Source organism: Fonsecaea monophora, assembly GCF_001642475.1.
Source record: "Fonsecaea monophora strain CBS 269.37 chromosome Unknown Scaff106, whole genome shotgun sequence".
Lineage (NCBI taxonomy): Eukaryota > Fungi > Ascomycota > Eurotiomycetes > Chaetothyriales > Herpotrichiellaceae > Fonsecaea > Fonsecaea monophora.
In genome coordinates, this window is record NW_019174037.1 from 82,188 (window position 1) to 109,526 (window position 27,339).

At 51.5% G+C, this 27,339-nt stretch overlaps 12 protein-coding genes across 12 annotated transcripts; 6 read left to right on the forward strand and 6 right to left on the reverse strand.

Moving 5' to 3' along the window:
* Positions 1-316: 316 nt before the first annotated feature.
* Positions 317-4,102, forward strand: AYO21_09956 (hypothetical protein; the record flags this gene model as incomplete). The annotated part of the gene is made up of 1 exon (XM_022659882.1): positions 317-4,102. The coding sequence occupies one exon, from the start codon at positions 317-319 to the stop codon at positions 4,100-4,102; it is 3,786 nt and encodes a 1,261-aa protein (XP_022507825.1).
* Positions 4,103-4,897: 795 nt separating this feature from the next.
* On the reverse strand, positions 4,898-7,259 carry AYO21_09957 (hypothetical protein; the record flags this gene model as incomplete). Its single annotated transcript, XM_022659883.1, has 2 exons — positions 4,898-5,896; positions 5,949-7,259. The coding sequence occupies 2 exons, from the start codon at positions 7,257-7,259 to the stop codon at positions 4,898-4,900; spliced, it is 2,310 nt and encodes a 769-aa protein (XP_022507826.1).
* A 405-nt stretch (positions 7,260-7,664) lies between these two features.
* On the forward strand, positions 7,665-9,512 carry AYO21_09958 (hypothetical protein; the record flags this gene model as incomplete). The annotated part of the gene is made up of 1 exon (XM_022659884.1): positions 7,665-9,512. One exon carries the CDS (start codon positions 7,665-7,667, stop codon positions 9,510-9,512), a length of 1,848 nt encoding a protein of 615 aa, XP_022507827.1.
* Positions 9,513-9,947: 435 nt separating this feature from the next.
* AYO21_09959 (hypothetical protein) lies at positions 9,948-10,715 on the forward strand (the record flags this gene model as incomplete). The annotated part of the gene is made up of 1 exon (XM_022659885.1): positions 9,948-10,715. The coding sequence occupies one exon, from the start codon at positions 9,948-9,950 to the stop codon at positions 10,713-10,715; it is 768 nt and encodes a 255-aa protein (XP_022507828.1).
* Positions 10,716-11,129: 414 nt separating this feature from the next.
* Positions 11,130-12,321, forward strand: AYO21_09960 (hypothetical protein; the record flags this gene model as incomplete). Its single annotated transcript, XM_022659886.1, has 2 exons — positions 11,130-11,353; positions 11,454-12,321. The coding sequence occupies 2 exons, from the start codon at positions 11,130-11,132 to the stop codon at positions 12,319-12,321; spliced, it is 1,092 nt and encodes a 363-aa protein (XP_022507829.1).
* Positions 12,322-12,612: 291 nt separating this feature from the next.
* AYO21_09961 (hypothetical protein) lies at positions 12,613-13,802 on the forward strand (the record flags this gene model as incomplete). Its single annotated transcript, XM_022659887.1, has 3 exons — positions 12,613-12,778; positions 12,830-12,907; positions 12,961-13,802. The coding sequence occupies 3 exons, from the start codon at positions 12,613-12,615 to the stop codon at positions 13,800-13,802; spliced, it is 1,086 nt and encodes a 361-aa protein (XP_022507830.1).
* A 126-nt stretch (positions 13,803-13,928) lies between these two features.
* On the reverse strand, positions 13,929-14,470 carry AYO21_09962 (hypothetical protein; the record flags this gene model as incomplete). The annotated part of the gene is made up of 2 exons (XM_022659888.1): positions 13,929-13,964; positions 14,060-14,470. 2 exons carry the CDS (start codon positions 14,468-14,470, stop codon positions 13,929-13,931), a joined length of 447 nt encoding a protein of 148 aa, XP_022507831.1.
* Positions 14,471-15,083: 613 nt separating this feature from the next.
* On the reverse strand, positions 15,084-16,806 carry AYO21_09963 (hypothetical protein; the record flags this gene model as incomplete). The annotated part of the gene is made up of 2 exons (XM_022659889.1): positions 15,084-15,758; positions 15,811-16,806. The coding sequence occupies 2 exons, from the start codon at positions 16,804-16,806 to the stop codon at positions 15,084-15,086; spliced, it is 1,671 nt and encodes a 556-aa protein (XP_022507832.1).
* A 314-nt stretch (positions 16,807-17,120) lies between these two features.
* Positions 17,121-18,977, reverse strand: AYO21_09964 (hypothetical protein; the record flags this gene model as incomplete). The annotated part of the gene is made up of 1 exon (XM_022659890.1): positions 17,121-18,977. One exon carries the CDS (start codon positions 18,975-18,977, stop codon positions 17,121-17,123), a length of 1,857 nt encoding a protein of 618 aa, XP_022507833.1.
* A 285-nt stretch (positions 18,978-19,262) lies between these two features.
* On the forward strand, positions 19,263-20,360 carry AYO21_09965 (hypothetical protein; the record flags this gene model as incomplete). The annotated part of the gene is made up of 1 exon (XM_022659891.1): positions 19,263-20,360. One exon carries the CDS (start codon positions 19,263-19,265, stop codon positions 20,358-20,360), a length of 1,098 nt encoding a protein of 365 aa, XP_022507834.1.
* A 130-nt stretch (positions 20,361-20,490) lies between these two features.
* AYO21_09966 (hypothetical protein) lies at positions 20,491-22,647 on the reverse strand (the record flags this gene model as incomplete). The annotated part of the gene is made up of 1 exon (XM_022659892.1): positions 20,491-22,647. One exon carries the CDS (start codon positions 22,645-22,647, stop codon positions 20,491-20,493), a length of 2,157 nt encoding a protein of 718 aa, XP_022507835.1.
* Positions 22,648-23,733: 1,086 nt separating this feature from the next.
* Positions 23,734-25,604, reverse strand: AYO21_09967 (hypothetical protein; the record flags this gene model as incomplete). Its single annotated transcript, XM_022659893.1, has 6 exons — positions 23,734-24,424; positions 24,485-24,534; positions 24,617-24,862; positions 24,914-25,041; positions 25,094-25,286; positions 25,338-25,604. 6 exons carry the CDS (start codon positions 25,602-25,604, stop codon positions 23,734-23,736), a joined length of 1,575 nt encoding a protein of 524 aa, XP_022507836.1.
* Between the last annotated feature and the right edge of the window lie 1,735 nt (positions 25,605-27,339).

Consider the following 27,339-nt stretch of genomic DNA (forward strand, 5'->3'; position numbering starts at 1 on the left):
GTAATGCTCCCACAAAGTGCTTCCTTTGCAAAGTGTCCCTCAGCCGAATGCGAGGAAATGTGACAATGTTCGGCCTCACTGACACCCTCGCGTGCTCTGAAGAGAAGTGATTCAAAAGAGCATCAGCGTGCTCAAGGTGAGCCGAGAGCGTAAGGCAGCATCACACTAGTCCAGGAGAGGAGTGAGCAGCGCGTAACCTGCACGCGTAGACCATGTAAACCGTGAACACCTTGGCACCCGGACGCCGTTCCGTTCTTTCGTGCCCCACAACAATGTTCCTTTAACAGATGCGACTCTCAGACAAACAGCTGCAGCCATGCTCAATCTCTACACCGAGACAGCGTTCCAGGTGACTTCGGCGACCCCAGACTCAGTGATACGCCTCCAAGTTCCGAGAAAGAATGGCTCGTTCGAAAAACCCAAATCTGCTTCCACCCGCTCTGAGAATACCAGGGTCTGGAGCAAAGATCAACACTCCTATGCCTCCCATATCCTAGCCTCGCAAGGTTCGATATATTTCCGCGCGTCAAAAACATATCCGCGGTCGTTCTACTGGAAGGTGGTAAACAATGGAAGGGTATTGCTCGTGCAATGCGCGGATTTTGCAAGAAGCGAGAGCGATGTCAACGAGGCCTACTTTACCGTCCGGTTTGAGTTCCAGGATCCGATCATCCCTCGAGGCGTTGCCTTTGCAGACCTAGAGAGTCTCGACGAGATCAGCGCCTTTGTTTGCACCGACAAAAACGAGATCTTCAACCTGCGCCTGCCAACGAGTGCCTTCCGCGACCCGCGTGTTCTGCAAAGCGAAAACCTCACTCAGTGGTGCCAGCCACTCGAAAGCTCCGCCCTAGGCATCGATACAGTCTATCGCATACATGCCCATACTCCTTTGGTTGTGGTAATATCCTTTGCTAGCGGAAGGTTACAGCGGTTGAAGAGACGGTCTGTACAGGACGGCTGGGAACAGGATAACTACGACGACCGGTCATGGGGCGCATCAATCCGAGGGCTCGTCAGTCGCCGGGGTTATCATGCGATCGAGTTTGGTTCAACCCAGCTGGACTCAAGAACAGCCCAGACTATGGCCATTTCAGCAGATGGTGATCTCCTCTTCACAGTGTGCCTCAACCACACGTTGAGAATTTGGAACCTCAACAATGGGAGAATTGTTGCTACGAAAGACCTGGTGGGCATGACACGGGATCCCAACGACAGAACCCATTTGAACCCAGTAGAAGATGCCCTCTTGCAAGTGTTCAGAGAAGACGAAGCGCAGAAGTTTCCCACCGTGTTGACTTACAGTCCCCAAGAGGGAGGGCAGTTCAAATTCTGGGATATCAAGGGGAGCCTCACAGACAACCTTATCGTTGACGACAGATATCCAGGAACAAGACTAAGCGCCCCAGACCCGGATCCGTCGGGAAACACTGTCTGGTCCATGATCGGATTCAAGCTCGATCCTGGCACCGATCGCAGGTCTACTCAGCTCTGGGTGCTCTGGCGGAATCACAACTACCACCAGCTTTACAACTGTCAACTGGAATTGGGCAGCTTGGCGAGCTCATGGAAGTCAAACTGGGTCAAATGTAACGCAAGAGTGTCCACGAAGACTGTACCTCCAGAGTTTGTCAGAGGTGACCAGCATGATCCGTCTTCCAAGTGGTTGGATTTCTTCTTCCGTCCCGGTCGCTACTCAGAGGCTGCCCTTGACACGGCGTTATCGATATATGAGGATGCGACTTCGACAAAGTTGACCGCTTCGCAGAAGGAAGCTCCTCTAAGACAGCGAATGTGTACCACTGTAGCGGCCAACATTTCACTTCGGAAGTATGGTGACTCAGAGATGGACTTTGACCGGTTCTGTATCGACACTGATACACAATGGCGCAATTTCTACAGGATTGTGGAAAATGTCAACGACGACCGCAATGCTCCACTAGCCCTGGCCTACGATGCTTTCAGCGAGATGGTGTGGATTACCATGGCAGACAAGTGCTGTGCTATTCGAGAGTGCAGCAAGTTTGAACTACTCCAGCAGAACGCACTCAGCGACATACAAGATCTTGAGGACACTACTGCTCGATTATGGCCCCATCGGAAAGTCAGCACTGACGACGGAGAACCCTTCCTTGACCTGGCCATCCTCATCTCTGCGGCGCGGACGTTCAGGGAATCGCTTTCTTCCGATCTTGCTCAAGATCTTGTGGATGCGATCGAAGAAGACATATTGATTGGCGCTGATTATGTGACTCCGACACGAATGTTGAACACTTATGATAGTACAGGATTTGGTGATGCCATATCGAACGAAACCTTTGAAAGACTCCAGTCTGATCTCTCTCCGATGGGCGGCATCTCTGGTCTGAACAACGAGCTTTTCCTTGGGGTATTGGAGCTGTTTGCGCTTAAGAGCAGGAGAGCGAAAAGTGCCTTGAGAAATACCCTTTTTGGGAATCTTCTCTTGTCTGCTGGTGTGCTCGACTTCTTCTCCTCCCAGAAACAAGTGCTCATGGATCTTCTTGCTCTGGCGGTTTTTGTGGAAGGCGAATTGAGTCAAGAGGAGGCGAAATCGACGATATTTGACGCGTCGGAACTACATGAACAGATCGCACCCCTTCTCCGGCTGTGCAACCGCAATCTGTGGCTGGCATCGCACTCACGCTTGGTACCATTAGAGATTCTTGGCACTGATGGACACCCAAATGCCTCCCGCCGACGCTCTGATATCGTGACTGCCAACAAGAGACAGGTTACCATAATGGAGGACACATTAAGCAAAGCTGTTCGACCACAGCCTGCGGTTGAGAAACCATTGATGTATCTGATCACAGACCAGTTGTTGGAGATTGATGACTGGGCTTCTGGAAAAGATACACTGGATCCAGAAGAAGGTGCAGTCTACCTCCAATGCGATCTGCTTGTTCAAGGCCAACTCGACCTTGCCACAGAATTTTTACAGTACCAGCCTTCGACATCCTGGTCAAGCTACGTGAAAGGACGGTTGGCTACTGCGAAAGGCGAGCACGATGTGGCAGCACATTACTTTCAGAAAGCATCATATGGCCTAGCATGCGGGAAAGCGGTTGGAAACCTGGTTGCCCTTTCAGCAGGTCTCCTGTCGGCGATAGAAGCCGAGTGTTTCAACAACGGCCTGCCCGTCTACTTGCATCATATCACAACAATTTTTGAGTCTGCGAAAGCTTACAACGAAGCAGCTCGGTTTGCTCATCTAACGTTAGAATCGCTGCACGCCGGGCAGGAGCCGACTCCAAATTTCCGTACCCAAGTCTTGTCCAGATTGATCACCGCAGAGCTCAAGCTATCTAGGTTCGGTCGCGCCTACAACGCCGTGGTTCAGCTGCCTGACGAAGCATTGCAGCGATCGTCAGTAACATCCCTGATCAACTCGATATTGAGTTCAAGTGGATCTGTCTTCGGGCCCGAAGGCGTAGTACGGACCATTCGATCTCTCCCCTGGGCCATGTATCCTCAGTTTACCCGACACATGGAGTCACACCTTGTATCCCTTGCAAAATCTCAGATGACATCCAGCCTGGCTCCAGGCAATGGCAAAGTCGACTATCTCAGCGTCATGCACGCTCTACGCATCTCCCAACACGACTATCGTGGTGCTGTTACAGTCCTTTACGACCGACTGAAATTAATCCGCAAATCTGGTCGGGCTCGACATGATCCAAAGGCCACAGCATTGAGACACGTCTTGCTTGCTCTCATCAATCTTATGGCGTGCATGGCACCGGACGAGGCGTATATTCTTGCGGAAACCGAGGATAGCACGGCGGCGAATCGGAGCCAGCCGAGCGCAGAAGATATCAATGTACAAAATGACGAACAGATGATGAAGATGAGCAAGCGACGGCGCGTGATTATCACTCTGGAAGACTTGCGCAAAGAATATCAGGCGATACTGGATAGGTGTAGTCGCATTGAGCGTGGCGATTTCGATTTTGAAATCGATGGGGACGAGAGTGAAGACGACAGCGAGGAGGTGATGGCAGACCAGAGTCAATCGAGATTGAATCTATCGAAAGCATCTTTGAGAAACGGAACCAGTAATGGAGGGGACGCCATGGAATTTTGAATGTCCCGGGGTCCATGTTCTACAATCGGAAAGGTTCGAGCGGTGGTGTCGACTGAACGGAGTTCAAAGGCCATCCACATGTGTCTTTGTGAGATGTACTACTACTGGGATTAAAAGAGAGGAACAGCATTTAAATCGAGCTTGATAAAAGAACTGGTGGTTCATTTTGAGGGGAAAAAAGGCGCCCCTTGGTCGTCTGTCGATTGCTGCTATGGATAGGCCTAAGATATCAATCAAGACAGATTCTCGGATCCAATTCAATGTAATGACATGAGTATTTCATCGCCCCCACTGACTGCTTTTCTGCTTGTTCTCTCGTAAGATTCCAACCAAGCAAGAAGATGGGATGTGGAGGAAGATGGCCAGATGTCATACATGAATGAATGTTGCGACGATGCGACTGCATATTCGAAAGGACGATAGACAGACAGACAGACACACGCACGCACACGCACTGGAATTTTTATGATTAGAAGCCTGGGACGCAGGGCTCTACGTACCTAACAAGAATGCGGATTTCCTCGACGTCGCGGGCGATGAACGGGACAACCCGCTGCTGAAGCTTTTATCTCCAAGTGGTCTCTCTATCCGAAGGGGAACACTCAAGCTTGCTGCTGCCCACGTCTATCCTGCGCATGCAGAACAAGGAGTAGAGGACATGCATGCATGGCTGCCGGTAAGTCCCCAGTAGCAAGGAAAGGCGGGCGCAAAAAAAAAAAAAACAAACAAAAAAAAACAGCCCATGACTGACTGACCTGGTGTAAACCCCACAAGAGACATCTCGCTTGCCATCATTCAATCCTCTTCAATTTCTCCTTCCTCACTTCCTGAATGCACACCGCTGGGCTCCGGGACTTGCAGCATCTCACTTTCTTTGTCTTTTTTGACAGACGATGAAGGTTCGGGTGTCTTGCTCTTCCCCTTGTCACGAGACCGTGACCGTCGCTCTCGACGGTTCCGCTTTGCACTACGTCGTCCACTTTCGATACTGTCCTCACTTCCGTCCCTTCTCCGTCGTCGATCGCTGCCCGTAATGCTTCTTGCTTCTTCACCATAGTTGAGTTCGTCTCTGCTGCTGCGCGGTTCGGCACGTGTGCGATAGATACGCTCTCGTTCTTCTTCTCTCTCGCGCCGCTCACGCTCGTAAGCACTCATGCGTCGAGTTGGAGGCGATCTGTCGCGATCAAGGCGACCGTGTCTCTCATCGCGTTCTCTTCTTTCGCGAGTGTGTGAGGGTGGTGGGCTGAACCCGCTCGCCTTTCTGTATTGTTTCTCCCGAGCAGCCTGGGCTTTGCGGCGATCTGCTTCGTAAGCATCAGGCTCGGGGGTTTTCGAGAGTCGGCCGTATCTGGTCTCGCCACGGTGACCGTTACGGTGCTCTCGATCATCGCCTCGTCTCGAATGCCGTCGTTCTCGGTCCTTGTCAGCGTCTTCCTCCTTTTCCTTCAGCCGCTTGACCACCTTTTCGAAGGCAGACTTCCTTAGTTCTTCACTCTCAACGGCATGATACTCATCTGTCTTCTCCACTCGTGATTTGACATCCTCCCAAGAGTCAGAAATACGGATCGGAGGTTCTAGATGCTTGATTCTGGAGCGCAGCGCATCCACAGCACGACGCTGATGGCGGTCGGCAGCGTGCCTTTCGTCCTCGCTTCTGCGCACCACCTTGTCATGTAGACGTTGGAAAATGAGCTGCAGGGCGTCTCGATCGATATTGGCTGTTCGTCGATCAGCAAGCATGATATCAAGAAACTCGTCGAAGGAAGTTCTAGGTGTGACTTCATATCGTTTGTCCTACACGTAGTTAGCAGCGGTGGCGCAGACAGAAAGGCTCTCTGCAGCGTACCTCAAGCACATCGTACACATCGTTCCTCCTCCCCCGCAAAGCCCTTTCTTCCTCCTCAACCATGTCCCAGAACAGATCCAAAGGCGTTGAGCCGGCTTGACCCAACATTGCAACATACCTTGGGTCGTCTTCGATTTCGGGTAGTATAGTCATCCACTTGGTGCCCGCCTTGATCTTGCCTTGACTTCGCAAGGTTTGGAGTAGTTCCACGAATCTATCGCGGTTTTGTCTTTCGCGTCTTGCTTTGCTGGCTTTTTGCTGCTGACGTGCATCATTGAAAGTCCTTTCGAGAGATTTGATATGGTTCTCAAAAGCCGTCAAAACATCTGACTTACTCAGAAGCTTGAATTTCTCATCCGACTGTATCCTCTCATTCGACTGTAGCATCTCCTGGGCCTGCGCCCATCGGGTGTAGGGTTCCAAGTCGAGGGCTTTGAGAATGGCAACCAGATCATCCAGGGCTGATTTGCGAGTGGCGGCTTCCTGCTCGATATGCTGTTTCTTAAGCTCGATAATGTATTCTTCGAAAAGTTGCTTACGCTCATCCTCATTGTCAGTGGATCGGAACACGGTCTCCCCCTCGATGATAGGCCGGATAGTTTTCCATCGACTGTAGTGCTTGATCTCGGGGTGTGTTCTCAACATGTTACCGAAATCTGCGCGTAGCTTAGCCAACCTTTCTTTGGCCTTTTCCCGTTCTTGTTGCCGAACCTCGACCGCATATTTCTCGAAAGCAGCCTTCCTGTCCTTGGGGTCTTTCAAGGCTCTATACTGAGGGTCTTTGATAGTCGCGCGCATCGTCTGCTCCCAAGTCCAATCGGGCTGGACATTTGATCGTCGCAATAGTTTCATAAATGCAGCTTCCGCCTCTTCAAAGCTGGAATAATCCGGCACTACTTCTTTTGTGATGGCTGGCACTGAGAGCGCGCTCTCTGGTCGAGGTTTCGCATCGTAGGGCGTGTGGTCGTCTCGTTCGCGGTAGGATGCAAGTGCAGTAGATCCACCGGCGACAAAGGCAGGGGGTTGCTGAGTTGGCTTCGGAGGGAGCTGGACAGAATTCAGAGCATCTCGATACTGTTGCGGCATCTCCCATACAGTCTGCTTGGTCTCGGAATTGGAGTAATACTTCCGGCCTTCGGGGGTGGTGTATTCTTTCCATGGCTGGGTAGACAGCGCTTTTTCCAGCGGCGTCATCATTTCGATGGGTTTGGTCCATTTCGTCTCCTTTGTAACGGTGTGGTAGTAGTAAGTGCGGCCGTCGGGGGCACGCGCCTCTCGCCACTGTCCTGGTGTGGGTGGAAGACCGTTCATTTTCGCGCCTCAAGTATGATGACCCGTCATGTAATAAAATACAGTGGCGATGTTAGTAAGGAGCGACAGGGCCAACCTGGACATTGGCAGTGGGAAAAAGAGCTGTGATTATTATGTGTTATTGGGAAGCGGGAGGGAGTTGAGGGAGTGTGAATAGCGGAAAAAACCCAAGGGCAACATTACATAAGCTGCTCATTGACTACGGCACTGGGGTGCGCACCGAGCACCATGCTAAGTCACCGCAGTCAACCTCGTGTTCTTCCTGAGGACACTACACACTCCAAACATCAGTCAAGCACCACTCTTTCCTGCAGAACAACTCACGGTCTTATGGAGACTATGTGCCATTGAGTAGTCACAAGCACGACATGTCTATCAAGCGCCTTCTCCAGTCGACCTCCCAGTATGGAAGCTGAACTCTTCAAATCAGCCTTAGTGGATGCCATTATCCCTGAAGACACAGTGTCCGAGATCTCGGAAATTCTGCAAGCAGGAGCGGAGGCTCACAATGACTCTAATCAGCTTCTCGCCATTAAGGAACGAGACTTGCTCTTTTTTGGTATGTTCGGTGCTATTCATCTGAGGAATTCTGTCTTACTCATGCCCAGATCAGATGAAAGATTGAGGACACTGGCGGCCATACGGCTGCCTCATTGCGACGAAGATGTCTTGAAGTCATTTCTTTCACAGCTCTCCTTCAAGGTCGATGTGTGGGCCATCGAGGAGTCTCCTGGGAATGAACAAAATGCCACCGGAGCAGCTCCTCCCAAAGACCTCGTGTATACGGCTGAAGCAATCCAGAAGAACGAACCCATGGTCCTGGCGAGTGAGACCACAACCAGCGGTCAGACTTTAACTCTTGTCTGGGAAATTGAAATTTCTCTCAATCGGCCTAGGTTCCGCCTTCCTCAGCCTGCCATCATCCTGATCCCTTCCGCAACCATCACCGCTCCTCAGCGGGAAGAAACCGACAAGAATGACGATCTCGCACCCTTTCGACCTCTGGAAGCAAATGTACTTGAACCCATGCGCTTTCTCCCTGGGTGGAAGCAGAATCCTCCGTACCTTGCTGCTTCGAGGCTGGAACGAGTCCTTCCCATGACGGCAACACACAAGCACCGTGTTCATCTCCAACACGTCCCATCAAGGCGGCATAGAGCAGTCCCTGCGACAATGTCACGAATCCGGTATCAAAAGGTGAACACCTTTACCACTGCGCCCACCACTATTGCTTTGCTAGACATAGACATCATTCCATTTGTGCGAGTGGATGCAACGGTTGAGCACATTGATCTATCGCTCAAGAACGGGCGGACAGAGTCTTTGATGCCTGGATTTCTACCTATGCACGCCCGCTCAGGGGACTGTGTAACATTCCTTTACAGACTCTATCAGAATTCGGACCTGGATCGACATCCTGGATTTGGATTCGCCAACCCAAACATTGACGTCTTGTCAATTGTGCTGAGATTGGCAATGCAGGTGAATGAACAATGTCATCCAGTCCTCGTCATGAATTGGACTGCCAATGTCGATTTTACTCCAGCATTAAACCCATCCTTTGGCCCTCCTTCACAACCCATACAACGGCCAAATCGGCCAACAAGCCTTCCAGTTCACCCTGACAGTGGTGCAGTGGCATCCGTGCCCACCCTTAGCACCAGCCTGCAACCAACCTTTGCTACCAATCCGAGGAGTGGACTGTCAATATCCTTCACAGCCCCCATGTCTCCAGTCCAAGTTGGCGAACCATTCACGTGGAAGGTCCTTGTCATGAATAACTCTACAAAGACCGCCAAAATCGCCATCATTCCCTTACCCCGAGTCCAACGCCAGACGACGCAGACCCAACTGTTCGCTAAACGCCACGCGCCAAAATCATCTACCGCCTCTTTCCACCCAAGAGAACGGCGGCACACCAGAGATGGTGAGGACACTGATATTGCGCAAGCAATTGTCGATGAGAACGTTGTGTATGCCATGCACCATGCCCAACCTGTTCCTCCAGAGACCGATCTGATGGCCTTGACGGCTGAGTTGCGGATTGGTCCTTTAGCTCCTGATCAGTGCCACGAGAGTGAAATTCAGATGGTCGCTTTTGAGGTCGGCACACTACGAGTCGACGCAATGAGAATAGTGGATTTAGTCAGAGAAGTGGAGGAAGGTGCTGCGGCCGCTGGGGTACTGACTGACATCAGAGATTTGCCAGACGTCGTGGTTGTGAAGGCATCAGGCGGCAGTGATCGACAATAATATGCTCGGCAGCGGAGTGTCCGAAGCACCCCAAGAAATTGACAGGATACCCCAATTTTTGGACTTTCTCAATGAAGATCGATCTCTGGCAAGCGAAGCCGAGTACGGAACAATCTCGTTCTATCTTTGGAGTCCAACGAGCTCGCCCTGTCTGCAACGTTGCGCCTGGGAGTCTGCCTCGCCACTTGGGCCAATCACAATCGGTTTCAACAATCCTTTCCAGATGTGGAATTCCGAATACGATGACACAGCCTAGTGCAAAGCCATCTCTATAATCGTTGTTGGACGTTGGTAAATAAAAGGTCCTGGTCACCGGCCTCATTAGAAGGTGTATGTCACGTCTGCCGTCAGAGCATTGGAATATTAAACATTTGGACCGTCCTGACCGCAGTTTCATTGTTCAGCACGAGAAAGATACCTCAAAGCCACAACAGAATGACGACTAAACACTTCGAGTTCAAGAATGAGGTGCCCACCTTGACGGAGAAGTCGTTGGAAGTTGATGCCAAATCTGCACCTCCCTCTCTCTTTTCCGACGCCTCGTACGCAACCACCCTTCTCGACCCAGATCACTTCCACGCTGGTACAGTTCTGCACATTTCGGCTCGTGGGATTGGTGTATTTCGATGTCTAAGTCTTTCGTCGGAGATGAAAATTGACATCTTCCATGACGACGGGAGTGTTGCATATACCTCGACGAGATTAAAGAGATGTTCTGGGGATGCGGTGCTCAGCCACCCGAAGCTTGGCGACTTGATAAGCACGACATACTTCTTTGGTCCGAAACGAGACCCTGAATTGAGGTTCATTCAAGGTCAGGCTGGGATATGTGGCGATTCGGACAAGATCAAAGTCTGCGGGAAGCTGAGTTCTCGATCTGCATCCTTCACCACTCCAGACGGGCGTTCGTTTGAATGGAGCTATTCCCACACGAAAGATGCGCTAGGCAAGAAAGTCAATATCATTGCATTACGCCAAAAGGAGTCAGGAGCCATCCTGGCGCAGCTGGTCAGATCGGATGGCACACGGACGGAGGGTACTTCCAAATGCTCTGCTGGGAACGGCGGGCAACTTATACTTGATCAAGAAGCGACAAGCCATCTCGACGAGGCAATGATCGTGGCAACTTGCTTGGTGATGTTGAAGAAAGAAATTGATCGCAGACGATGTATGCAAGCGATGGTTGTTGCTGGGGTTGTTTAAACGCAGTAGCAGACATTGACATACATTTCTTTCTGACTTTCCACTCCCCATATCTAATGATGACTTGTCGATGACTTTGTGCTATGATGAGATACCTGGTACGTGATCTAGAGAGTATTTCTGGAAGAGCTGTAGCCCATAACCTACGAGGCATATACAAGTACATATTAACAGGGGAGAAGCGGCGCAACTTGCATGCGGCAGTATGCAGATCTGTGAATCTCCACAGAAATGGTGTGCTCCACTGTATAAAAAGTGCGGGCATTCACTCCCCCGTATTTTACTTGGGGGCAATGGATGCGCATTTCGCGTTTCTGTACCTCTTCCTCGGTAGGATATGAACATTCACAGTTCGTCACCAAGTCATTCAATTCACCCAGCACAAAGATGACCTGAAGCGTGCACGCTGAAGACATGTCGCGCAAACGCCGCAATACATCCTCCCCGGAGCCGGATGACTTGTCCCCCGTCAAGCGGCCATACTACTGGAGCGATTCGGAGGAAGAGGGCGCAGACGAAGTCCCCTACGTCGACCCGGCTAGTGGCCAGGTCGGTGCATTTCCTGGGCTTGGAGAGGACAGGGGTGAATTGTTCTACGGGCCCGCGGGTGATGGAGTCGATTACTTGAGGATGGTGCGGTGAGTCTCCCCCGTTGGTATCTCAGTCGCGTGTCGCTGAATGTATGGTATTCTAGGGCAAAGGGTAGGCAAAGGGCTAATACTTGATGGTTTGTCCCAGGTCGGAAGCAAAAGGTGTCCCATCTATTATAACTGCGCAAATCCCGGCCACGCGTCTGGATGTACTCGAAGACAAGCAGGAGGCGGAACAGGGAGGCTATTATTTTGACGGCGCATACACTGCACTCAAACAAACCCTCACGTCGGTTGAGGTGGAAGCAGAACCGTCTCTACCATCTGCCCAAATCCATTATTACGACTCGCTCCTTGCGCATTTCAGACTGGCCCGTGCCACACTCAGGTGCCCACCACCTCTCCCAGCCGTTGAAGGCCTTCGTTCCTCACAGCTCATATCGTTTCCGGCAAACACTCGAAAGGTGCGAATGCAATGGGAGCAGCATATGGTGTCTACCGACCCTCACCCTGTACAGGTTGCTTGTATGGATGCGGACACAATCGTGGAGCTGGTCAGGTTTTTTTCGGAAAAGCTGCACAAAATGCTCCACACGAGGGATCCGGCGAGGATAACAAGGGTTGGAGCTTGGACGTGGGCAGTCCTAGGGAAGTGCCGAGATCGCGGGGAGTTGTCGAGCGAGGAAATTGGAGACATCCGAAAGTTGGCGCAGAGGGCGCTTTGGTTACAAGACGTGGGAGACGAACGGCATGGGACGGAGGAAGAGGAAGAGGAGGAAGGGGGGGAGGTTGAGAATGAGACTTCAAGTGAGAATCCACACGCTGGCACAATTGATACCACTGAAGAGACGACCAATCTCGAGAATGGGCATGGAGAAGCAGAGCTTGTTGATGGTGTTGATGATTCAAATCGACCTCATTGTGTCGGTGTAATCTTGGACATGATAGTCACGATTGCCGGCGAGGTTTACGGCCAAAGAGATTTGCTGGATCTTCGAAGCCGATGGACTGATTGATGACAAGTGAGATGAAGTGAATTGAAGATTGAGACATACTGCCGCACCTCTAGTGGGAAGTACACATTGCTGGTTTCAACCGCCACGGGAAACCGCACCCACTCAGCCCTCGTCTGTCTCACAGCAAACGAGTCTCTTACTGCTGGTACCCGGTCCTGGATTTGACATTTGCCTCCATCTCTCAACAACACCCCCTGTGGGTTACACAACCTTGGGTTGCCCTGTTCCTTCTCCAGGATTATGCTATTTACCTGCCTGGCCCTCCTCATGTCAACCATCCCTCGGCAAGCCATGGCGGACTACAACCCGGATATTTCCAATGGCACCTGTTACTACTACGATGGCGTGGAAGCCGATTCCAGGTACATCCCTTGTGGGAATGCCGCCCTCGGCCACAAATCATGCTGTGAGAGTCTGGACATGTGTCTATCGTCGCATGCTTGCTATAACGGTCAATGTGAGAATTGCCACTTGCTATCTTGAGATTTCTTGCACTGACCACGATCAGTTGGCGTCACCTACTTGGCAGGCTGCACAGATTCTAGTTATGATGACCCTGTCTGTCCTCGCAAAGGAGATTTTGAAGGTAGGGAAAAGAAATCCTCGTCCAGTGCGTCGCACATTCGTTGACTCCTGCAGCGCAACCGTGGGCCGGCTTAGTTTACTGCAATGGCACCTCGAACGAATGGGTCGCGTGTGAAGACGAAGGCAGTACAGTCACGACACCCTTACCTTGCTGGTGCCCCGAGGTCGAATCAAGGACTGTGGCTTTTACCGCTTCCTCCGTCCTCAAGAACATCATGTCCTTGCCAGCAACTGTAGGCCGCAGTGTCAGTTGGAAAGATGCCGATGCGTACTCATCTGAACACTCCCTTACTTTGACGCTTGTTCCCTCAGACAACGAGATCACCACCTCAATATCCGTGACCGACTCGGTGACTGGCACAACCGATCCTCTATCACCCTCATCTACAGCTTCCGCAGCAAGCTCTACTCAGCACCCATCTTCCGGCTCTTTTCAGACCTTCACTGCACCCGCCGCCACCTCGACGGTCACGCTGCCAATCGCCTCTGGGTTGAGCACAGGACAAAAGATAGGAGTCGCATTTGGAGCAGTATGTGGAGCAGCGATAGTGCTGGCTTTTGCCTGGTTATTATGCACAGCTTATCGTCGAAGCGCAAAGAGGAGACTGGACAACACCGAGCCCGCACCAATGAGGGAGCCCACACTACCGCAGGTGGACCGGAGGCCGTCTGACCCTGAGATGAGGAGTCCGGCATGGTCGGGTCACAAGTCAGAACTCCCAGCAGATGAAAGTGTGACGAGTACCTCCCCAGCACCACTATACCAGGACAGTCAGCGACCGCAGAGTGCGGAGGTTGAGGGTAGCCCGGTCAGAATGTCTCCTACGAGACCTACGCAAGATGGTGGGTTAAGGGTACCTGGTCGGAAAGGAACATATTACGAGATGGCGGGATGACACGCAGATAAATTCGAGCAAGAGGGTGTTTTATGCCAATCACGGTGAATGTGATTGAGAGGTGTTACATGGGAATCTTGCGAAGCTGGTGGAATAGATATTCTTCGTTTTCTTGATCCGCCACCCCTAATCCTTTGCAGCAGCTGCAACAGGCGCAGGATCCTGCGGTCCGCTGTCAGCTTCGAGTCTCTTGTCATTACCTGCTTTTTTTCTTTGGCTTGATAGTCCCCACTGAGTGTCGCTTGGGACATACTTACCAAATAGACCTGATACAACTTGAACCTCAAGTCTTTCCCGTCGTGCTCCGCCAGCACAGCCCTAGCGGACCACTCGATGGTCAACTGTTTGCCGTTCCTCAAGCCGTAATCCACCGTGCCATACAGCATGCACTCGAGGCTCCCCTCGCCAAACGGGAATATCTTTTCGAGCTTGTGCTTCCTGGTCACGACCGGCCCCGTCCAGAGGCCCTTGCGGAGCTCTAGTACCTGGTCACGTCCCTTGACTCCCTTGGAGCCCATGACGAAGTCGGCGTCCGGGAGGAACGAATCCACATAGTCGTCGTGCGCGCTCGGCGTGTCGGAGACGTGGTAGAAGCGTTCGAAGAAAGGCACGATGCGGGGATCGATCTTGTCGGCCAGCGAGGGCGGAACTTGGCCCGTGTACGTCATGTTGATGTCGATGTAGAGGACGAAATGGTGAGGATCAGGCAACAAGGACTATCTTTGAAAGTGCGGTAGTGGCTTCGAGAAGACTGGCTGTAAGAAAATGAGTTATATACAAGTACCTATGTATGCGGGCTCAATCTCCTACGCCCAAGTACACTTCCGTCAAAATATTAATGTCTCTTCAATGGGCCCCGCATCGGCGCGGGGGCACCGGATCAAGCACCCAAGGCTACACAACACGGTATTTTAGTACAAGTACTACCTACTATCCCGTCTCGAGTTCATGTAATACACCTCTTTTCGCCACGGCCGGCGTAAGCACGTGCCTCCTACTGTAGTATAGGTCTGGTGAGAGGGGGTGCTTCGTTAAGAGTCTCGGAATTCTATAGCTACTTAGCTCCGGCCGTTCCGACTAGAATGTCTATGATCTAAACCCCCTATCATCCTGAGCCATGTGGCTGTCTGTTTTCTAATTTCTCGCCTGTTTACAGAACCCTACATAACATAGTTCTCGCAACGAATTGGGCCTTAGACTCCCACTCCCAGGGATCATCCTCCTGAAGAAAAGTGAAGTAAACTTTCTCATGATGCAAGTCTCGTACACAACGAAGATAGTCTATGGCCGCAACCTCTGCGGATCTCTGGGGAAGGGTGTGGCCTGCCGCACGTTATCCAACCCCAGGAAGAACATGACGATACGGTTCAGGCCCAAGCCGCCACCAGCGTGAGGCCGACACCCTTGCCTGAAGGCGTTGACGTAGTCTTGAAAGCCCTCTGAATTCGGATCAACCCCTTTGCTCCTCATTGATGCCTCTAGCTCTGTGGCATCGTTGATACGTTGAGCGCCGGACATGATCTCTTCACCACGCATGAAGAAGTCGTAGGAATTCGACAATTTCGGGTCGGTTGGGTGTGGCTTGGTGTAAAAAGGCCGGACCACCATGGGGAACTCGTCCAACACGTAGAAATCAGTGTCGTACTTTTCTCTGATCAACTGTCCCAGCTTCTTCTCCTGAGCTGTCGTCAAATCGGTGACATAGTTGTCTTGTTCCGTGGTATCGACACCGGCGTCTCTCAGAATTTTGATCCCTTCGAAGTACTTCAACCGTAAGGCTTTGCCATCTTTGATCCGGAAGTCTCCTGCACGGGGAAAGTACTTTTGCACGACAGCAATTTCATCCTTGAAGCGAGTCTTGAGCTCGTGAACAATGAAGACGATGAGGTTCTCAGCAAATTCTAGTACTTCATGGTAGTGGTGGTTAAAGACCATCTCGAAGTCGAGACCGGTGAACTAAAAGACCATTAGCAGCAGTTCGTTATGTAGACGACATGAAAGGCCATACCTCTGTCAAATGTCGATGCGTATTACTATTCTCTGCGCGAAAGACCGGGCCAATCTCAAAGACACTCTCGCAATCCCCGGCAATAAGCATCTGCTTGTGTAACTGCGGAGACTGAGCAAGGAATCCACTCTTGCCAAAATAGTTGTTCACTTCGAAGACCCCGGAGCCGCCTTCTGTCGCCGCACCAAGGAGCTTGGGTGTGTTGAACTTGCGGGAGCCAGCCTTACGCATGAATTCTTCGAATAGTCCTTCGACACCCGACGAGATGGTGAAGATGGCTTGATTGCACTCTGTCTGTAGATCAATCACCCGGTTGTCGAGACGGGTTTTCAGCGTGACGATCGGAGCTCCCTCGGCATCGACTGCTGGCCCTTCTTCCTCCCCCGTTATTGATGGTGGCGGTGGGCGCTCCGCATCTTTCACTTGCATAGGAATCTGCTCGGCGGCGGAAGCTATCAAGTAAATCTTTGTGACATGGAGTTCGAGGTCGCTGATTGAGGCAGAGGCCACGGGAGGGTTGGGCTTCTTGACTATTCCAGAGACGCGGACGAAGGAGTTAATGTTGACGCCCACAGCCCATTTTACCATTTGCCTAGACACAGCATCCCCTATTGCTGCAACGACAGCTTGAATGGTTTTGCCTTGCTGGCGCAACATGAGAAATGCCAACTTTGCACTCTGGCTTCTGGAGTTGTGGACTCTAACGATCACGGTGACTTCTTTGTCGACGTGTTCCTCTCCCAGCTTCTTGAGATGCGTAATCTCGGGGTCGTCCTGCGGCAATGTACCATATTTGTCCTTGGCCGTATCCTCGGAAGCCTGTGCTTGTTGGGCTGCTTTCTGCTCTGCCTCTTTTGCCTTTGCTGCGGCCTTTTTCGCGGCCTTCTCTGCCTCCTTCTGCGCTTTCTTCAATGCATTCTTCGAGGGTGCGCCGTCGGCGGACACGTTAGGGTTATCTTTGGCATGGGTCGGTAATGCGGCCTCCTTGTTCTCCATCTTGGTCAGAGTATTTTAGCCAGGACCGTTGACGAAGGTAGTTGCGGCAAATTTCAAGAGTGCACCAAAGATTGCGATTGAGTCATGCGAGGAAAAGTGGCACGAGTGGGCTGTTCGAAATCATGGTGTGGTGGTGGGGTTTGTTGGAGAATGTCAGCCTCGCGAAAATTGGCAGCCTCGTCAGGCCATACAGAGCGACGGTAACCAGCAGGATAACTGGTGCGAAGGCACAATATAAAGCAACACATTATTTCATTCAGTTCTTTGGGTATCTCATATGCTCATTGGTCATCAAAAGGGTGTTGGACAGAAAATCATTGCTCCATGGCTGCGAGAACTGCTCGTGAGGTGGCATCTTCAGCGACCCAGGTCTTGATTCTCTCAACCACATCTGCCACGAGTTTTGCATAGGTCTCTGACTCATTGAACATCGACGTGTGTGCGGTAACCTCATCTATTCCTCCCATGTATACTCTAATCCATGTTGGGTCTCGCTTGCGTGTGTTAGGATCTATAGCCGGAAGAGCACAAAACTTGCGATCTTTTTGCGCTTTTCCGTTTTCTTGTGTGGCACTAGAGGCTTTCTGTTCTTGCTGCAGTTGCCTCTCATATTCTACTTGGGGTTTTGTGGATGTTAATTCTAGTTGTTGCTTTTGCTGCTGGTTTTCTTGCTCCTTGATGGCCTTCGACGCCCGCTCCTGCTGCTTGCGCTCGTGTTTCCGCAATAGCTTTTCGCGTTCTTCGACGGATTTGTTCCGGTCTCGCACTGCCCTTTCATATGCCTGAACTTGCCTTTCATGCTCTTTTTGAACCACTTTGAGGGTATCCTTGTCGCGGTATTGACTGGGGTCGAATTCCGCTGGTCGCTCCGGCAATGCTGCAAGAGGTGGCAACCCGAGTTCGAGAGATAAGGCTTCTACTGAGCCCCGACTGTCGTTGAAAGGATCCGATGTTGAAGTGAGCTCGCTCGTTTTTGAGACAGAAAAACTAGACGGTGGGTCAGGATCGATCTTGAGCTCGGCCACATCTTTCGAAATAACCTCGCCATCACGATGTTCTTCTAGAGAGAGACGCGGGCTCGAAACGGTTGAGGGACGAAGACTTTCCCCAGACGATCTTCGCGTAGACATATCCTGAAGTTCCGTTGTGGGGGGTTCCAGTAACACTCGCTCTTTGCCGGGAGAAGGCGACCTCTCTCTGATGGGCCCTGTACTTGCTGAATAGTAATTGACAAACCTCACGCGCTTCATCAACTTCCCTTCAGGTGACCTTGGATCCAATATCTCGTCAACGTCCTCTAGGGCACGAATTGCGCTATATCGCCTCTTCAAGCCAGGATAGTCTGCAAGGCAACCACCGAATTCGAGGTGAGAAGAAAGATAGTCTCCAGCCGCTTTCGCCAACTCTCCGCAATGCTTGTTCCAGAAGTACCAGGCCCTTCGCAACTTGCCCGTCCTATTGGCCAGGTGAACGTCGTTGGAATACGCCGGATTGTACGTTGGATCTTCTGAGGTTGATGGAACACCTGAAAATGGACTTGGAGTGGGAAGTTGAGCCTCTGGCAACTGAGGAGGAGTCCGAAACAGGCTGGCAATACCAGTCCCCACTACTCCAGGATGCATACCCAGGAATGGTGTATCAAAGGCCATGAGTCCAAGGATACGATGTTGGAGTAGATTCTTATTCCCTGGAGGGAAATGGGAGGGTATCAAGGTCACTTCGGCAGCAAGGATACCACCTAAGCTGTGGCCGACCAATATAACATCCGTCGTACTTGATTCGCGAGGTGCTAACCAGTTGCTGAAATCGTCTCGGGCAAAGGAAATATTCTTGCGCGACTTATACCGAGGGTAGATCTTGGTATAGACAACGTGTGTCTCTGCCACGGCCGAAGTCAAGAGACCGTGAACATGAGCCGGGAAACTCTTGAAGCTGGTTTCGGTGCCGAGAAAGCCATGAATATAGACAACGAGCAACGTCCGGCGGCCGTCATCAGGCGGTTTGACAGGTTGCAACGACTGAGTTGATGAAGTTCGTGGGTCATGTAGCCCGCCTAGATAGACAGATGAGTGGCGATCTGAACCAATTGAGGGCAAGAGGTAGCTGGCATGGCCGTTAGACGAGGCCGAAGGCGTTCTGGGAGGAAGAGGAGGTTTCGACCGAGCTGCCATCGTGGCAGGATGTCTGAAGAGAGAGAATCACCATGACGGAAACAGGCAGAAATGCCTGGTGTGGTTTACATCGGTGATAGCATGGTTTCCATGTCTCAGGGTGATTCCTGTATGGCTGGTGGGCTTCCTCTTCGGTCGTTGGTGTTGCGGGTCTTGGTCTGGAACAAGGCGACGTCATGGCGCATGCGCCTTCATTTCACAAAATGCCAAAATACCAGCAGCATCAATAAACAAGGCTCGACTACCCACGCTGGGTCCAGCTTTGATCGAGCATCTGGGTGCACCATGGCTCCACAAGTCGAAATCTCCATTCCTAATACCACGATATCCGGCAGCGGAAAACCCTATACCATCTACAACATCACGCTCCGCTTACCCTTACGATCCTTCACGGTCCAGAAGCGCTACTCCGACTTCCTCGTCCTGCACAATGGGTTGACGGACCAGGTCGGTTCACCGCCGCCCTGCACATTGCCTGCAAAATCATGGTTTCAGCGAACAGTGTCCAATCCACAGCTGACAGAAGAACGACGGCGGGGGTTAGAGACATATCTTAAGACCATCAATGAAATTGACGACTCGAGATGGCGCTCGACAAGTGTGTGGAGGGCCTTTCTCAACCTCCCATCCTCCTTCGCGAATCAGACGTCAAGTAAGGCGGGCGTCCTACACTCTATCATATCCGGTCCCAGTGGAGGAGGCGCTCCGATCACAGATCCTGTTATCTGGCTTGATGTTCATCGTGACCTGAAGGCTCAGCTACAAGACGCGCGTCTAAACCTGACAAATCGCGACCAAGCATCCACGCCCCAGAAGCAACACGAAGCAAGTGCGGCTGCAAAGAGCCATCTCGTCAAGGCAGGGTCGTTGATCGCTGCTCTAGAGGAAGGTCTGGCCAATATACAAAATGCTACAGATGGAGGATGGGGCGGACAAAAGCTCGGAGAGGGTGAAATCCGCAGGAGAAAGGATTTGATCGCCTCAGCCAGAAAGGACAAAGATGGCCTCGAGAACCTGCTTAACGCCATGGCCACCAAATCCAAACTCGATAGCGCGGTTGCTTCCATGCAAGAAACCCAACATCTTATTGGCAACGGGAACAAGCCCAAAGTCGGCGGTGGCAGAGTGCTCGGCAAAGAGACAGCTGAGACGCGGGAACTTGATAATCAAGGCGTCCTCCAACTCCAGAAGCAAAAGATGGCCGACCAAGACCTTGACGTAGAAGAATTGCGCAAGATTGTGCAGCGACAAAAGGAGTTGGGAATTGCCATCAACCAGGAGTTGGAGGTGCAAAACGAGATGTTAAGGATGGTAGATGAGGACGTTGACCGCGTACATGGAAAGATTCAGATTGCAAAGCGGAGGATTGGGAAGATATCATGACAACATCGCCATCATCAACTTCCTCCCCGGAGAGGTTTATTCGTCGTAGCATCCATCACTCCTGGTATCTGGTACACAAACAACAAAGCTTTTGGAAACCACCCTCATCCCTTAATTCCGTGTGCCCAACTCATCCTTGGGGCTTGGGTACCTTGATCAGAAACTCGTCTGCCTCCGCCGCATCAACGCTCGATCGCTCATCCTCATCCTTGCTAATCAATCCGAGCTTGCTCTTTCGAATCGCCCACCACAACTCGCGTCTATTCCCACCTAGCTGCTCATCAAAGATCTTGTGCTTGAGCTCACGCACAACGGTGTTGTACAACATCGGCTCTTCGAATCCGAGCAACTCCTGCCTCATCTCGCCCAAACCGGCTACGATGCGCGGGTAGTTCTGACCACCAAAATCGCTTCTCGCCAAATCTTCCAGGATCTTTTGCATCTGGCTCACCGCATCCTTTACGATTTCCATGTCGTCTGTCGAATCCAACAGCTGTTTAAACTCTGGGATCGCATTGTTCGCCGAAATTTGGACTTTGCCGTGCTCGGTGGATGGCCGTGTCTTGCGGAACAAGTCCTCAACATTGAGTCCCGACAAAGGCTTTTCTGCCTCTCTATCTCGATACCGCCTTCTCCCCTTTACTTTGCTGGGCACTTTCTTCACATCTGCTGCCTCAATCAACTGTTGAAGTGCTCCTCTACTCCGTTCTCGCAGCTCTAGAGGCTGTTCTTGGAGTGAGTCGAATGCTTCTGCTCTTTTCGGGAGCTCGTCCTTCTTCTCGGGATCGGAACTGTGCACGGCACGGTACTTGATCGCACCTTCGATCGTGTGTAGGAGAGGGGAGAATGTGTCATCGATGGCCATTACTTCTTCGTCATCGCCTTCAACGAGACTCATGCTGTCGACAAAATCACTCATGCTCTGCAATAGTGCTTCTGAAGGAAGGTAACGATGTTCAGTCAGTGACTTTCCAGCGACAGTGAGGACTTTGTCTAGAGGCGGAAAGCGGTACGATCGGACGTCCTCTGCAAAGGGAAGAATGTTTTCGATGAGGCACTCGAAGTCTGCTTCGACGAGCGGTGACAATAGCGTGACGATTGGCTCCACCATATCTTTCTTGACAAGGCGGCCGATGGCTACGGATCCGAGTTCGTAGAGGGAGTGAATCAAGGAGGAGAGAGCGAGTGCGGCCTTGTCGTTGCCTTTTTGCGCGACGATCATATTGGTGTTATCCATGAGCATGTATCGCTCCACATTTTCCGCAGGAATGAAACCAAGAATATCGTATGTCATTTCTGTCTCCAATTTGGTGATATTTTGCTCCGACTCTGAGATGGGTACAGCGGTTCGGCCGTATTCATACCCTCTCGCGAGTTCTTCGCGATTTATAACCTTGGACCCGCCATCGTACTCTTCTCCCTTGACTCTGTATTTGTACAGGTTGTGGACGTTGCTGAAACTCTCCGTGTCGTCGTCCTCTGCGCTGGAAGGTTTTACGACATATGCGCTCGCTGTGGGAGGCCTCCTTACAGACGTCTTGAAATATCGTTCAACATCAATTGCCAATGCCGTATCATACTGTGTCGGATCACCAAGTTTCAGTTGACCCTTGTATGTGGGCGTTGGTCGCACTGGCTTAATTTGTGGTCGAGAAAGCTCGTCGAGGGCCTCCTGCATTGTTCCCAGCATGCCTCCACTGAGGTCAGCCAGCTTTTGCAGAATCTTTTCATTCTTCTTCTTGAGGTCTGGTTTGCCTTCCTCCTTGAATCCGTATTCTGGGTCATCGAAGTCGACGCCGAGGACCACCAATTCGATATTATTGCTCTTGAATTGTTCCGCGGTGCTTTCAATGTCATCGTCGTCAATAGGGCTTCCCGTTGCATTTGTGACCACGACAATCTTTTTCTTATACTTTAGATGTTTGCAATGTCTCATCATCATGTCGACGGCAATAATGATGGCGGAGAGAACGTCCCGATCGTCTGTGCCACTGGGTTTAAGAACCTTGGGCAAGTTCTGCAATTCAGCCAGAAGGATCTGGGCAACCGGCTGTAGCACACTGATGTGCCTGTAGCTGGAATCTCCTTGCATTTCGTTGTCGGTGTCATCAGTACCGAGTCCGACGACTCCAATCTGGAGCGTCTTGCGACCAGTAAAGACCACGTTGGTGATTTTGTCATAAACCCATTGTAGAGCCCATTCGAGATCGCTCTGGTCCCGGCCATTATGTTTCTTGCCCATCGACCGGGCCAGGTCGATGATGTATATTGTCACTTCCTTCTCCATCCTGGCTAGGGCGTCCTTGACTCAGGCTTAGATCCCATCGGATAATTAGATGCGCGAGCCGAATTAAGGGACGTGGAGGAAGGCTGTGCGAGCAACCAGGTGCGGGATGACAAGAGGAATATTGTACAAGCTGACGTCGACAGCACAGAGACAAAAGTAGCTTGTGAATTGACTGCGGAATCGCTGCGATGCGTTGGATGGTGGTGGACTTTTGTTCAAGGTGGGGAAGCAGGCAACGGTACACGAACATCTCGCGTCCTCACGTGTAGAAAGGACCGCGGAACCACGAGTTTATGCCATGGAATTACGCTTCGGGGCCACATGCACTAAAGGCTCATTTCACCCTGTCACCACCATTGATTAGATCTCTCCAACAAGAACACCCTCCTCTGCTTATTATTATCTCAAGTCTACTGTGCCAGGATCCTATCTCGCTATGCCAGAAACATCGATCTTCTACTCAGCAGCGCCCTACCACATCATTAGGTGAGCTCCATACCTGTACCAATGATTCTGATTTCGGTCCGGACTAATCATGTGCATTCACAAAGCTATGGGGTGCTTCTGGGTACGACGACTTTCCAATCTTTTGTAGGGGGCATCGTAGCGTTCAAATCGCTTCCTCGACCTCAGTTTGCAACCCTCCAGCAAGCGACGTTTCCTATATACTTCGCCATGCAGACCGCCTTGCCTGTGGCCCTCGCACTGACGTTCCCTTCTGAGAGGACCGCGGTCGGAACGAACCCGGGTAGCATACCGGGCGTGCTGCATCCAGACAACAGGGTGCAGGTACTCACCCCTCTGGTGACGATGCTTGTCTCGGGACTGGCGAACCTAGTGTACCTCGGCCCTGCAACGACCAAATGTATGCGCGAGAGAAAACATCAGGAGACGAGAGATGGGAAAAAGAGCTTCGATCCCCCGCCGCATAGCAAAGAGATGCATGCACTCAACAAGAGGTTTGAGGTGCTACATGGTACGTCCTCTTTGGTGAATTTGATGTCATGGGTTGCTATGGTCTGCTATGGCTTCTATCTAGGCCAAAGGATTGCTTGAAAATGCCCTACCTACCCGATAGAGGCCTTTTCATGCCATCTCCAGATGTTCTCTTTCAGGCGCCTTGCCAATAGCTTCCGCATTCGTTACTTTCTCCGCCTGCCTAGACTTGACCCTTTCAACCCCAATATCCTTCAGGCTGCGCCCTTCTTGTCGGAGCCTCTCAAGTTCATTGGCTTGGTGTGCATACTCTGCTCTTTCAGCCTCGCTCATTTCGGGTCCCAAGAACAGGAAGAGAATTTGATATGCCCACACTGCACCCATGAAGATGCCAATCACCTTTCCGTAGTCGAAGCGCTTCTCTCCGTTATGCGGTGGAAGTGGGAACCGTTCCCCGATAACTGCTTGAATGGTCGCGGATGCCGATGAGGCCAGGTTGCCCAGTTGATAAGTCAACCCGACTGCTGTCGTTCGAAGGGCCTCTGGGACAACCTCCATCAAGTGGATGGGTATAACCCCCCAAGCTCCTCCCACGAAAAATTGCAACGCGAATGCTGAGGCCACCAGACTCATATTGTGTGGAATAATGTAGGCTGGTACAAGTGCTCCACCGCATACGCAGGCGACGAGCATTGTCAATCTTCTGCCGAAGAATGTGCTCACATAGCCAAGGGTAGTGCCACCGATAAGAGCTCCCAGTTGACCAATGCAGCTGATGACGGTCACGTCGGTCGGGCCTAGGAGAACTTGATTCTTCAGGAAGGTAGGGTAGAAGTCCTGGCTGATTTGTCTCGTGAGCATTCTTCCGATCGTTCTCAGGGACAACAGGATAGCAACTCACCTTCCGTGGCTGCATGAATTGAAACCAGTCATCAAGACAACCAAATACACCTTCATATCAATGTCAGCACACTCAGTGTAGGTCCACTTCAGAGTCGGCAACAGCCGCCGAGATGGCCAGGTACAAGCTTACAAAGAGGACCCAGTTCTGTTTGATAGCTACCCAGGAGTCTCTGGCCCATGCTTTGAGAGCGGCAGACTTGACATGGGGGTGATCGCCTCTTTGTTTGTCTGCAATGAGTTGTGCTTCTCGCTCGGCGGCCATTACCTGAAACATGTTTGTCTCGGGAAGCGACCAACGGAAAGCGATGATGAGCACTGGAGGGGCAGCTCCAAACCAGAACAGGGATCGCCAGCCGTGGGAGGTAGTGGGAACAAGCTGCATGTGATCAGTAGCAGCCAAGCAACAAAAGCCCACTCGATAACTTACAGCACGATAGAAGATAGAAGCAAGCAGATAGCCTGTTGCATAACCTTGCTCAAACAAACCCGACAAGAGTCCACGAGCGTCATAGGGCAAGTCCTCGAGAGCTGTCGCTGCAGCAGGGCCAAAAAGACCTGGCACAAGTTAGACTGCGCGATTATTCCTTCAGGCAACAATCAATCTCACCGCCCATAGCAATACCATATAACGACCGGACCCCGAGGAACTGAGGGAGGGTGTTGCAAAATCCTGACGCCAGCTCCAAGACAATGAAAAGAGCCAGGTTGACGATCATAGGCCATTTGCGACCATATCGGTCTGATACAAATCCAAATATTAATGCACCTGCGCTGCGCAGCATGAGTGTCAATGTCAAGCCCTATTGATACATCAGACTTGGTTCAGCATGCAGAGATTGAAGGGCACGCACCCACGAGACCGCCGAGTTCTCCACGCCAAAGTCTTTTGCGATTTCAGTAATGGTAAGCGAAACAGTGAAGAAGTCGAATGCGTCCCAGGTCCATCCGAGGAAGCCTGCCCAAAACATAAGCCATTGGTGCTTGTCGAGCTCCCTGAGGATGTGATATGGGTTCCGCAGTCGAGTCCGAGGAGGCTTGAGGCTGGTAGGTCGAGTAAGGAAATAGCGGGCGATCTGTTTGGGTGAGTAAAACCACCCTGCTGCCATATGATTGTACATCTTGGAGGTCACAGGTCAATCAACAACGAGTGAGCGGGACAGAGAGAATTGGATAAGAGGCACAGAATGAAGGGTCCTGGTCGGAGATATCGACCTCAAATACCTCTCCAAGACCTACCAGATGGCCGTGTCGTGCCGACCTTCCTTCCTGTTCATGATAGAAAGGAATTGGTGTCGTCCAAGAACGCGGTTGTTGCAATGATGATGTTCCATAGGGTCGCTTATAGCATGATCGTCGATTGATGCTCGGGATTCGAGAGATACCTGCATTGCAGGGATCTGAATAGCACGCTGTCGAAGACCATCACGTCCTGCTCGTCAGTGACCATGATTCAACTGGTCTGGTCGATCAGATAACGTCTGTACCAACCATATTTGATGGGTCATTGCTTCCATCTTGGCTGTCGACGCCACTGATCCATGCCAAGGAGAATTTCCACTCAAGAACTGAAGCCAATGCTACCAAGCTGTGGGATAGCCTGTCTTCAAGCCTCAAATGGGTCGAAATCCCCGCATTTCTGAGGTAGCAGCGCAGATGCCTAGAAGAAACACCACAGCCGTCGCAAAATCGGGTACACTGTCGTTCGGCATTGCTCTGAGAGGTCAACGACAGTCAAGGCAACTTGATGAAGACCGGGTTGACCACCGAGGTCCCCGGAGAAGTAACCAAAACCATCGGGATCTCGCCCTTGATGCCCGGCGTTTGAAAGAAAGGCCAATCTTTGGCTTGCCTTCTTCACCTGATACTCGTACAGCCCAATCAGACAGTAATAGCTTTCTCGGTACAACTTTGTCAACCAGGTGGCCCCTCATGACCACCACAACGACAACACTTGTTCGAGCACGACTTCCAAGTCACGCCTAAGGAACGTTTAGCTTATCTTTGTTGCTCCCTTGGACTGGCACATCCTATTCGGCACATCTCCTGCAACCCTCGGGGTCTCTGAACATGCAATCTGAATGTAGCCCAAGAATGCTAGGCGAGAACGCGGTCTCCATAGGACTGTGCGAGGGGGATATTTGCCGGTTGAAAACTAACAACGGACTCTGGGATGTCCAACTTGGATTCGAGCACTCCTGGCATTTCGGAGGACTTGAACGAACAGGTTCTGATTGGCGTTAGGGGAAAGACACAGTGGGAGACATGGTACTCGTAAGTTCAACAGTTTTCTGGCGCCGGGTCAGAAACGGAGACATAGCTGCAACGCGAAGTGGGAATTAGTGAATCCTTCCTTGGCTCGGCTCGGAGAAGAAATGCAAAGAGTTGTACCTGTAGTCGAGGAAGCGCAATCAGATCCTAAGCGCCACAGAGAGGAGGAAGGAACAAGCATGATCTGGCAGGACTTCCTTTGGGGAATATGCCTTCGACATCATAGAAAAGTCGGACCTGCTTCGAACTGCCTCTGGTTAGCTTCCAGAATGAACGAATGCATAATGGCACAAAGAGTTGGATGGGTGCTCTGTCCGGCTGGTAGATCTGCGCGGCTGCGAGGAATCCAGTCTTTTGTACAGAGGTCAAGTGGCATGCTGATTCGTCGGGATATTTCTGATCGTGGTAGTTTGGCCCCTGCGGCTCTTTTGATGAGTATATCTCGTGTCACGTTAGGGTACAGTGGCGAGCAAAAATCCAAAAAATTGGCAGTTTTGCCGAGGGCACAACAAGAGTTACACCGCCATATGCGCATATGGCGGTGTAGGTCTGCGCACTTTAGAACAGCATAATTTACATAGTAAA